Source organism: Piliocolobus tephrosceles, chromosome 8 (assembly GCF_002776525.5).
Source record: "Piliocolobus tephrosceles isolate RC106 chromosome 8, ASM277652v3, whole genome shotgun sequence".
NCBI classification, from domain to species: Eukaryota; Metazoa; Chordata; class Mammalia; order Primates; family Cercopithecidae; genus Piliocolobus; species Piliocolobus tephrosceles.
In genome coordinates this window covers 138,885,545-138,897,856 of record NC_045441.1, presented here as the reverse complement: position 1 = coordinate 138,897,856, position 12,312 = coordinate 138,885,545, and the positions used below count along the sequence as shown (strand labels likewise).

General features: G+C 46.1%; 1 protein-coding gene across 5 annotated transcripts in view; it reads right to left on the bottom strand.

Moving 5' to 3' along the window:
- The window catches only part of GIMAP8 (GTPase, IMAP family member 8), a 30,498-nt gene extending 18,621 nt beyond the window's left edge, over positions 1 to 11,877 (bottom strand). Inside the window, exons 1-3 of one of the 5 annotated variants that reach the window (XM_023225320.3) lie at positions 11,421 to 11,877; positions 11,143 to 11,272; positions 10,411 to 10,526 (exon numbers count right to left, since the gene is read on the bottom strand). In XM_023225320.3, the coding sequence (XP_023081088.1) occupies positions 10,411 to 10,448 (38 nt within the window). In that variant the 5' untranslated portion in view covers positions 10,449 to 10,526; positions 11,143 to 11,272; positions 11,421 to 11,877. Of the gene's footprint in view, positions 1 to 10,168; positions 10,245 to 10,410; positions 10,527 to 11,142 lie in introns of those variants that run through there. The other 4 variants (XM_031936089.1, XM_023225322.1, XM_023225323.3 and 1 more) reach the window with 4 other exon arrangements.
- Between the last annotated feature and the right edge of the window lie 435 nt (positions 11,878 to 12,312).

Here is a 12,312-nt window from a genome sequence, read left to right as displayed (position 1 = left end):
AATTTTCTCCCTGCAAAGGCTTCCACCTGCCAGGCAAGTCAAGTCCAAAACCCTTGAGCTAATGTGCCAAGCTCTTTCCGTCTGTTTCCAGCCCACAGATTCAGCTCTACTTGTAGCCACTCTCCTCAACGCACTGTATGCTCCAGTCAAGTGAACTATTCATCTGTATTTATTTATTCAGGCCCCACCTTGTTTGACATATGTTTTGAGCTGATTTGCTATAACTGTTCAATCATCCTGCCTTGCACAATTTCTTCTGGATTGCCCAAGAGCCACTGACCTGAAATCAAGTGAGGCCTGGAAATGCATGGCAAAACTGCTGCTGTGAGGAAACAACTCCCCTTTACCATAATCACAGGTTTTCCCTTTAGGGCACATCAGCAATTAGTTGTGATTCCCACACAGGGTTACACCTGGGATCCTGTGTTCCTCTCCTTAAAAACTTAGTTTCCAAGACTGCAAACCTGGCCATGATGCCCTCCCTTGTGAGGGTTTACCTATGCAGATCTGCAAGAGAGTGACTCTCCCTATGAAACCTTCGTACAGCACCCTCCTGGATGGCCACCCCTCCAGGGTCCACAGTGAAGTCAGAAAGTTCTTCATGTTATTTCACACCCTTGGGCAGTGTCTCTGCCCCTTGATGGGTTCCTTCCTCTTCCCACCAAGCCTGCTCCAGCATCCTTTTTCACTTGTATGAAAAGACTGAACAACAACAAATAAAATGCAGAGATGCAGCAAGCAGATAAGAAGAATGTGACACACATGAGGACAATGTTGTGGGAGCCCAGGGAGGAGTCAGTCACTGGGGACAGATTGGTACCACTCCATAAAAACTGCTCCAGCAGAGGGCAAAGATCCCTTAGCTGCCAATTCACAATGTGCTTATACTCATTATCTGATTGCTCTGCACCATAACCTCTTCATTCTTTGTATTTTTCTGATTATGAAGTTTGGTGTTTATTCTAAAGAATTTGGTATATTCTGAAAATTTTAAAGAAAAAAGTCTGGCTCCATCTATGGCTCCATTATACATAAGTAGCGTTTGTTAAAATATGCATATAATTTCTTTTCTTTTTTTTCTGTTTTAGAGACAAGGTCTCTCTGTATTGCCCAGGCTGTTGTGCAGTGGTGGGATCACAGCTCACTGTATCCTCAACCTTCTGGGTTCAAGTCATCTCCTGCCTCAACCTCCAGATTATCTAGAACTACAGGCACACACCACCATGCCTAATTACTTTTTAAAAATATTTTGTAGAGATGGGGTCTCCCTATGTTGCCCAGGTGGGTCTCAAACTCCTGACCTCAAGCAATCCTCCAGCTTTGGCCTCACAAAGTGTTGGGATTACAGACATGAGCCACCATGTTCAGCCCATAATTTCCTCATACACACATATATTTGCATCATCTAGCATTAACTTCTCTCATAAAATATATTTTCATTAAATAAGAATAACATATTCCTTAAAATAAGTTGGAAAATAAACAAAATGATGATTGAAAAGTGATCTGCCATCTGCAAAGAATCATATCAATTTGTAGTGTTTTTATTACATGTAAATGAGCATTTTAGGTTTTTTCCGTTTTATCATACTATATGTATGTGTCCATCTGAAGCTAATGTAAACTCTGTATGAGGAAAGTTTACCCTAGAAATTCTCCAAATATTGAAAATAACAAGTAGTAGTAAAATAATCTACTTTACCCTGCCTATCACTGCTGCCACAGACACACATACACACTGCCCAGGGGCCCAGGTTCCAGTCAGCCCAGCCCACTACTGTCACCACCAGGGCCCATGCATGCCACTTGGGGGTCTAAGGGCTGGCCCACCACTGCTACTGGCATTGCCAATGCCACATACATCATCCAGGGGCCCAAGGGCTGACCCACCAAATCTGCTGCTGTGGCAAACACACACCACCTGAGAGCCCCAATACTGGCCTATGTGGGTCCTCCACCTGCCACTATCAGTGTTTGTATATGCCACCCAGAGGACTGAGTACTGACCCACATAGCCCATAGCCACCAATGCTGCTGCCCATGTGCATCATCCAGGGTCCAAGGATGGGCCCACTTGGTATCTCTGTCCCCAGGAAAATCTTACCATGGCCTTCACTAACAACCACAGGCTAAACCACTGAGGAACTTGCAGACATCACTGACATTGATTACAGTCAGAGAAATCATATGAAGACTATACTCCTGCACCTACCCAAAATCAAAGCCAAAGCAACCTACCCAATCAACACTAGAGATACATGTACAGAAAAAAGTCTTTCCCTATGAAAGCCAATGCATAAAATTGAAAGAAGCAACTGTTACACCAGATGCACAGACTGCAAAAACTCAAGAAACATTAAAAAGCAAGGGAACATAATATCTCCAAAGGAACACAGTAATTCTCTAGTAACAGATCCCAAAGAAAAGAAAATCTTGGAATGCTTGAAGAGGTATTCAAAATAATGATCTTAAGGAATATCAACAATATAAAAGAGAACACAGATTGGCAATACAAAGCAATCAGAAAAAAAAAATTCATGATCTGAATGAGAAATTCAATAAAGAGATAGATACTATTAAAAAAAAAAAAAAAAGGAGAAGAACCAAATGGAAATCCTGGACCTGAATAATTCAATGAACAAAATATATAACCAAGAGCTTCAAAAAGAGACTAGATCAAGCAGAAGAAAGAATTTCTGAACTTTAAGGCAGGTCTTTTAAAATAATTCAGTCTGAAAAAAGAACTCTTTTAAGAATAAAGAAAGCCTATATGACACATGGGATACCATAAAGTAAACAAATACTTGAATTTTGAGAGTTCCAGAAAGAGACAAGTTGAGAAAAGTCATAGAAAATCTATGTAATAAATAATAGCTGGAAAATTCCAAAGTACTGTAAGAGATATAGACATTCAGATACAGGAAACTCAAGATTCTCAAATAGATTCAATCCAAAAACATCTTCTCTGAAGCATATTGTAGTCAAATTGTCAAAAGTCAAAGACAAAGAGAGAATTCTAAAAACAGCAAGAGAAAAGTGTCAAGTCACATTTAAGGGAATCTCCATCAGACTAACACCATGTTTTATTAGCAGAAACCTTGCAGGTCAGGAGAGAATGGGATGACACATTCAAAGTGCTGGAAAAAAAATTTTTTTGGCCAAGAATACTATACCCAGCAACACTATCCTTCAGAAATGAGAGAGAAATAAAGCCTTTACCATACAAGCCAAAACTAAGGTAATCTATTACCACTGGACCAACCCCATAAGAAATGCTTAATGGAGTCCTACTTCTGAAAGTGAAAGGACAGTATCTACCACCATGAAAATGCACAAAGTATAAAACTCATTGGTAAAGCATATATACAAATGAGAACAAGAAAGGAATCAAATGTTATTACTACAGAAAACCACCAAATTTCAAGGATAAACAATAAGAGCAAAATAAAGGAACAATGTGTCAGGCCTCTGAGCCCAAGCTAAGCCATCATAACCCCTGTGACCTGCACATATATATCCAGATGGCCTGAAGTAACTGAAGATCCACAAAAGAAGTGAAAATAGCCTTAACTGATGACATTCCACCATTGTGATTTGTTTCTGCTCCACCATAACTGATCAATGTACTTTGTAATCTCCCCCACCCTTAAGAAGTTTCCTTATAGTCTCCCCCACCCTTAAGAAGGTTCTTTGTAATTCTCCCTACTCTTGAGAATGTACATTGTGAGATCCACCCCCACCTGCAAAACATTGCTTCTAACTCCACTGCCTATCCCAAAACCTATAAGAACTAATGATAATCCCATCACCCTTTGCTGACTCCTTTTTCGGACTCAGTCTGCCTGCACTCAGGTGAAATAAACAGCCTTGTTGCTCACACAAAGCCTGTTGGTGGACTCTCTTCACATGGATGCGTGAGACATTTGGTGCTAAAGACCTGGGTCAGAGGGACTCCTTCAGGAGACCAGTCCCCTGTCCTCATCCTCACTCCGTGAAGAGATCCACCTATGACCTCAGGTCCTCAGACCAACCACCCAAGGAACATCTCACCAATTTCAAATCGGGTATGCGATCTTTTCACTCTCTTCTCCAGTCCCTCTCGCTACCCTTCAATCTCCCTGTCCTTCCAATTCCAGTTCCTTTTCCTCTCTAGTAGAGACAAAGGAGACACATTCTATCCATGGACCCAAAACTCCGGCACCAGTCATGGACTCGGGAAGACAGTCTTCCTTTGGTGTTTAATCACTGCGAGTACGCCTGCCTGATTATTCACCCACACTCCATGGGTGTCTGATCACCAAGGGGACACCTGCTTTGGTCATTCACCCACATTCCCTTGGTGGCAAGTCAATTGCGGGGATGCCTGCTTTGGCTCCTCACCCACATTGCAGCCCAGGGCTGCTCCCCACCCCCTTCTCCTTGTCTCTACTTTTCTCTTTAAACTTACCTCCTTCACTATGGGCAACCTTCCGCCCTCCATTTCCCCTTCTTCTCCCTTAGCCTGTGTTCTCAAGAATTTAAAATCTCTTCAAGTCTCACCTGATCTAAAATCTAAGCATCTCATTTTCTTCTGCAACACCGCTTGACTCCAATATAAACTTGACAATGGTTCTAAATGGCCAAAAAATGGCACTTTTGATTTCTCCATCCTATAAGACCTAGATAATTTTTGTCAAAAAATGGGCAAATGGTCTGAGGTGCCTGACATCTAGGCATTCTTTTACACATTAGTCCCTCCCTAGTCTCTGCTCCCAATGTGACTCGTCCCAAGTCTTTTGTCTTTCTCTCCTGTCTGTTCCTTCAGTCTCCACTCCAAATTCTGAGTCCTTTGAATCCTTCTTTTCTATGGACTCATCTGACCTCTCCCCTTCTCCCCAGGCTGCTCCTTGCCAGGCCGAGCCAAGTCCCAATTCTTCCTCAGCCTCTGCTCCCCCACCCTATAATCCTTCTATCTCCTCCCCGCCTCACACCCAGTCTGGCTTACAGTTTCGTTCCGCGACTAGCCCTCCCCTACCTGCCCAACAATTTACTCTTAAAGAGGTGGCTGGAACTAAAGGCATAGTCAAAGTTAATGCTCCTTTTTTCTTTATCCAACGTCTCCCAAATCAGTTAGCAAATAGGCTCTTTTTCATCAAATATAAAAACCCAGCCCAGTTCATTGCCCACTTGGCAACAACCCTTAGATAATTTACTGTCCTACACCCCAGAGGAAGGCTGTCTTATTCTCAATATGCATTTATTACCCAATCCACTCCTTACATTAGAAAAAGTTCCAAAAATTAGATTCCGGCCCTCAAACCCCACAACAGGACCTAATTAACCTTGCCTTCAAGGTGTATAATAATGGAGTAGAGGCAGCCAAGTAGCAATGTATTTCTGAGTTACAGCTACTTGCCTCCGCTGTAAGACAACCCACAACCACGTCTCTAGCATACAAAAACTTGAAAACATCCAAGCCACAGCTCCCAGGGGCTCCTTCAAAACATTCTCATGGACCTTGCTTCACATGCCAAAAGCCTGGTCACTGGGCCTCAGAATACCCACAGCCTGGGATTCCTCCTAAGCCTTGCCTTGTCTGTGCAGGCCCCCACTGGAGGTCTGACTGTCCAACTCACATCGCCACTGCTCCTAAACCCCTGCAGCCCAAACCCAATGTTCCTTGGCTGACTCCTTCCCAAATCTCCTCAGCTTAGCAGCTGAAGACTGACTCTGCCTGATCACCTTGGAAGCCGCCTGGACCATCACAGACACCAAGCTTCAGGTAACTCTTACAGTGGAGGGTAAATTCATCCCCTTCTTAATCAATACGGGGGCTACCCACTCCATGTTACCTCTTTTCAAAGGCCTGTTTCCCTTGCCTCCATAACTGTTGTGGGTGTTGATGGCCAGGCTTCTAAACCTCTTAAAACTCCCCACTCTGGTGCCAACTTGGACAATACTCTTTTAAGCACTCCTTTTTAGTTATACTCACCTGCCAGTTCCCTTATTAGGTTGAGGCATTTTAACTAAATTATCTGCTTCCCTGACTATTCCTAGGCTATAGCCACATCTCATTGCCACCCTTTTCCCCAGTTCAAAGCCTCCTTTGCATCTTCCTCTCCTATTCCCACACCTTAACCCACAAGTATAGGACACCTCTACTCCCTCCCTGGCAACTGATCACATGCCCATTACTATCTCAGTAAAACCTAATCACCCTTACCTGACTCAATGCCAATATCCCATCCCACAGCAGGCTTTAAAAGGATTAAAGCCTGTTATCACTCACCTGTTACAGCACAGCCTTTTAAAGCCTATAAACTCTTACAATTCCCCCATTTTACCTGTACAAAAACCAGACAAATCTTACAAGTTAGTTCAGGATCTGCACCTTATCAACCAAATTGTCTTGCCTATCCACCCCAAAGTGCCAAACCCATATACTTTCCTATCCTCAATACCTCCCTCCACAACCCCTCCACAACCCATTATTCTGTTCCGGATCTCAAACATACTTTCTTTACTATTCCTTTGCATCCTTCATCCCAGCCTCTCTTCTCCTTCACTTGGACTGACCCTGACATCCATCAGGCTCAGCAAATTACCTAGGCTGCACTGCAGCAAGGTTTTGTGGATAGCCCCCATTACTTCAGTCAAGCCCATATTTCTTCCTCTTCTGTTACCTATCTCAGCATAATTCTTCATGAAAACACATATGCTCTCCCTGCTGATCATATCCAGCTAATCTCCCAAACCCCAAACCCTTCTACAAAATAATGACTCTTTTCCTTCCTAGGCATGGTTAGGTACTTCCGCCTTTGGATACCTAGTTTTACCATCCTGACTAAACCATTATGTAAACTCACAAAAGCAAACCTAGCTGACCCCATAAATCCTAAATCCTTTCCCCACTCCCCTTTCCATTCCTTAAAAAACAGCCCTAAAAGCTGCTCCCACACGAACTCTCCCTAACTCATCCCAACTTTTTCATTACACACAGCCAAAGTGCAGGGCTCTGTGGTCAAAATTCTTACACAAGAGTCAGGACCACACCCTATAGCCTTTCTGTCCAAACAACTTGACCTTACTGTTTTAGGCTGGCCTCCACCCCCATGACTGTATCTCTCTAATCCACCTGGCATTCACTTGATTTCACCATATTTCCTTCTTTCCTGTTCCTCACCCTGATCATACTTGGTTTATTGATGGCAGTTCCACCAGGCCTAATTGCCATTCACCAGCAAAGGCAGGCTATGCTATAGTATCTTGCACACCTATCATTGAGGCTACTGCTCTGCCCCCCACCCACTACCTCTGAGCAAGCCAAACTCATTGCCTTAACTCAAGCCCTCACTCTGGCAAAAGGACTACGCATCAATATTTATACTGACTGTAAATATGCCTTCCATATCCTGCACCACCATGCTGTTATATGGGCAGAAAGAGGTTTCCTCACTACACAAGGGTCCTCCATCATTAATGCCTCTTTAATAAAAACTCTTCTCAAGGCCACTTTACTTCCAAAGGAAGCTGTAGTCACTCACTGCAAGGGCCATCAAAAGGCATCAGATCCCATCACTCAGGGCAATGCTTATGCTGATAAGGTAGCTAAAGCAGCAGCTAGCATTCCATCTTTTATATATAATTTATTGATTTGTAGAAATGATGTATATGTTCTAGTTACTAAACCTTTGTTGATTCTACACATTTCATAGATCTTTTCACAGTCTGTGGCCTATTTTTAGGTTTCTAAATATGTCTTTTGTCATACACACAAAAACACTAAATTTTAATCTACTCTTATCAAGCCTTTGTTTCATAATTTAAGCATTGTTGCTGGGAACAGGCCCCAAGCCTAGCCATAAATAGGCCATGAGAAACTGGCCACAAACAAGATCTATGCAGCACTGTGAGATGCTCATGATGGCTATGACGCACATGCTGGAGGTTGCTTGTTTACCAGAATGAGGGCAAGGAAAACCTGGCCCACCCAGGGCAGAAAATCAAGGCATTCCTAAACCACAAACAATGGCATGAGCGATCTGTGCCTTAAGGACATGTTCCTGCTGCAGATAACAAGCCAGAGCCTGTCCCTTTGTTCTCCATAAAGAATACTTTTAGTTAATCTATAAACTGCAGAAACGACGGGCTTACTGTCAATAAATAGGTGGGTGAGCCTCACTATTTGAGGCTCTCAGCTGTGAAGGCTGCCAGCCCCCTGATCCCATCTGCACTCTATTTCTGTGTCTGTGTCTTCATTCCTCTCGCACCAATGTGCCCCACTGGTACCTCCTCCACATACCCAGCACCCACCACTGCCACCCTAAGAGCTGTCCATGCCTCTGTGCCCCACTGACACCCCCGCCCCATACCCATCACCCACCACTGCCACCATAAGAGCTGTCCACCCCAAGAGCTGTCCACCCCTCTGTGCCCCACTGGTACCCTCCCCATACCCAGCACCCACTACTGCCACCATAAGAGTTGCGACTCCTCTGTGCCTCAGCTGCACCCCCGCCCTGTACCCAGCACCCACTACTGCCACCCTTCACATCTGCATTTACTTGCTTAATGCTTTTTAGTCTCCCACCACTAGAGGTGAGTTCCGTGAGAATAAGAACTTGCTCTGTTTTTCTCACCACCATATCTACAACATAGAGAAAGTATCTGATAAATACTTGTTTCCGAGTTGATGGTTATTGACTTGAAAAACAAGCAAAATGCGGCAGATACGCCAAAGACAGTGAAGAATGCGAAAGCCCTTTAGCCCTTTTTCTGTGCAGCGATTTGGTGGTTCATACCTTTTCAAAAAATGGGGTCTGTGGCACTCAGGGGAGAGACGGCACTGCAGGGAATGACCCAGGGAGGTAGTGTAGGCAGTGGCACAGCTCACTTTCGAAAAGGGCAAGGCGAAGCCCATGAGGGCCTTGACAGAGGCCTCTCTCTGGAATCATCTGGATGGCTGCACGGCACAAGGCAGAGCCCACCGCAGCCTCAAACACCTCAGAACCACAGAACCGTCCACCAGGGGAAAAATACTTCTGGTGGGTTCAAACCTAATCAGCACCAGAGGTCTTCTAAGATCATCTTTCACCCAGATACACCCTATGGAGAGAAGCTTTCACGCTAATGCCCGATCTCCTGTCTCTCCTCAATTTTCTAAATAACATTGATTCTATCTGATATTGTTTATTATTTTATAATTATTTATTAATTTTATTTTTAAATTTCTAACTGTTCTCTGTACTACCCTTGGTACAAAGCTCCATAATGGCATATGCCAAAACTCCAAACATGCCTGTTTTGTTCTGTGTCCCCAGGCCCTAACACTGTGCCTGGCATGTAGTATATGCTCAATACGTGGTGTTGAATGAATGAATGATCACAGGAGAGACAGAAATGTGAAGAAAAGAAGAAAAACGGTTTTTAGAACTGAGAGGGAGGCCGAGCACAGTGGCTCACTCCTGTAATCCCAACACTTTTGGAGGCCAAGGCGGGCAGATCCCTTGAGATCAGGAATTTGAGACCAGCCTAGTCAACATGATGAAACCCCATCTTTATTAAAAGTACAAAAATTAGCCAGGCATGGTGGTGGGTGCCTGTAGTTCCAGCTACTCGGGAGGCTGAAGCAGGAGAATTGCTTGAATTCTGGAAGGTGGAGGTTGCAGTGAGCCGAGATCACACCACTGCACTCCACCCTGAGCGACAGAGCGAGACTCCGTCTCGATGCAAAAAAAAAGAACTGAGAAGCAGATGAAAAAGATGTTACTTTGAATAGTAAAAGGGAAGTGACTTAAATTGTGTGTGTGTGTGTATATATATATATGCAAGTGAAGTGAGATGTCTCTGCAAATTAATTTAAGAAAAAAACACACTAGTGAGTAAACAGCAAGCTGAAGGAAGCAGAGGCCTCCCACAGGCCTGAAGAAGAAAGAAATTTCTTTCCCAATTAGGCGACACAGCCTTGCATGGTTCCCCAGCAGAGTATGACCAAACCGATGAGTCTTTGCTGGACTCCTGCCTGCAGCTCCACATGATGTCAGGACCTACACACCCACACACCCACACCCACACACACACATGCACGCACACATGCACACTCCTACCACACACACAGCTTCCCAGCCGGTAGCACTTCACCCCAGCATGTAGAAAGTGCACTTCAGGACAAAAAGGAACCCAAACTCACCCTCCCTCGCGCTCTGCCAGCCCACGTTTCCCTCTGCTCAATCTCCCAGGCCACTCTGGAGGCCCCAGCTGAGCAACTGAGAGAAAAAGAGAGCGTTCTTCCTGTAATTCACTGAAGACTGTAAAGGCAGCCTCCGCCTCCTTCTCAGGAAACAGCCCAAGGCAAACGGGGACTCAGGCATCTGAGCACAGCGTCCGGCCATGCGAGGATCCATCCCACATCTAGTCGCAGTTCCCACTTACAGAGCAGGGTGGTCGGAGATGCCTCCAGAGCCCAGCATGGGGGAGACCTTAGGCCCAGGTCAGCAGGGCAACCATCAAGAGGAAGGGAAGGGGTTAACTGCTGAGGGCCAGGTTGGCTGAAATGTAGATGAAATCAGAAATACTGTTTTTGGTAAGGTATTGACCCCTCCAATGCCCAGTTCTGCAAGGGGCAGGAAATACCAGAAAAGTAGACATGGAAAAATCAGCATCCCCCCACCCCCTGCTTTAGGAGCTCCGCTGGCTTCCTCCTGGCGGCTGCTCTGCAGCACCATCTAGCTTCATGGGGCTTCTGACAGGCTCCTTCCGCCTGCTTCTTCCTCCCTTCTGCCAGCCTCAGCCCTCCTCCTCTTCAGGGCTCACACCCACTCCCCAACACGACTTCTCTCAGGACAGCCACTCTCACAGATGTCTGGGAATGTGCCTCTGTCCCCATCCTGCCGAATCTGTTCGCCATCAGGCTAGGGAGACACGCTTTGGACCAGGAGGAAAGCTTTCCAGGGTCCCTGCGATCCAACCCCACAAGCAGCCTCTTCTCCCATGGCTGAGCAGGCGACCTTCCCGGTGCCAAGCCCATCCTCCCCCACAGCTATGCACCAGTGCACACACATCTACACACGTGTGCACACGTCACACATGCACTGCAGTCCTGTCCCATGGTGTCCCAGTCTCCAGGCTCTGCAATCCACCTGGCTCCATTCCTCCATCTCTCACCTGGGTGGAAGCAGCTGCTGGTCCCCCAGGGCACGGGATGTGAGGAGGGCGAGGAGGGTGAGGGGAGAACACCGGAGAGCGACCCTCTTCCCAGGCCCTGGTCCTCCTGGCAGGAGGGTTTCAGGTGTTTCTGCAAAGGAAGAGATTTCTAGAAACAGCCTTCACAATCACAGAGGCATAAATGCAGTTGGAGAGGAAGTCCCGTGTGCAGGCCACAGGCTCAGCACGTCAAGAGCCATGGGGGCTCAGGGAGGAGCCAGCATCGGGGACACACTCACCTTCCCTGGGTGCTGAGTGCCTTGTGGAGTCACAACACAGCAGAAACTGAGGAGCCCGGCCTCTCCCGCAGCTGTAGACTGAGAGGAGGGAGGAGAAATGACAGCAGAGACTTGGCCAGGGGCTGGGGCGCCAGGGTGGGTGCCAGGCTGAGCTTCAGAAGGGCTGCAAGAACAGGGGCTTGAATAGGGCAGGAGAAGGATGTCAAGCCGGTTCCTGTTCCTGAGAGGACAGAGATTGTGGCTCCGCTACAGGCTCCGAGCAAAGCCAGCTCCCGGTCTCTGTGTGCTCTGAAGTGGCCTTTAGGACTTCCTCTAACAAGTCCTTCCTCGCTTCCCTTGCCTTTCCTAAAACCCACAACCCAGGGAACTCCGAGGCTGACAGACCAGCGCTGCTTCTCAGGGAATGACTGCTTTTCCCCAGCTTGCAAAACATGTGAAATGCTATGCTTCGGTGCTTTCAAATATTTCACAAAATGAAACCCCTTTTGTGAGAGAACATAGTGTCCCAAATCCCTGGTCTCTACTTCATAAGGAAGTCAAATGCGGAGGAAGACTTCTTTAAAAACCTTTGCTGGGGTAAAAATGATGTAACATTAAATGTACCGTCTTAACCATCTTAACCATGGTAGAAAGTACATTCACATTGTTGTGTGCCAGATCTGCAGGACTTTTCATCCTGCAGCACCCAGACTCTCCCCATTACACCCCAACTCCCCTCCCCAAACCCCAGCCCGGGTAACCACCATTCTACTTTCCATTTCTATGATTTTTTTTTTTTTTTTTTTTTTTTTGTACCCAGTTTTTCCCTTTTTTCCCCCGCCAGGGGGACATCGCGGCGCGCTCCCACCCCCCCCCCCCCACCCCCCGCTATCCACCCTTTCCCCCTCCCCCC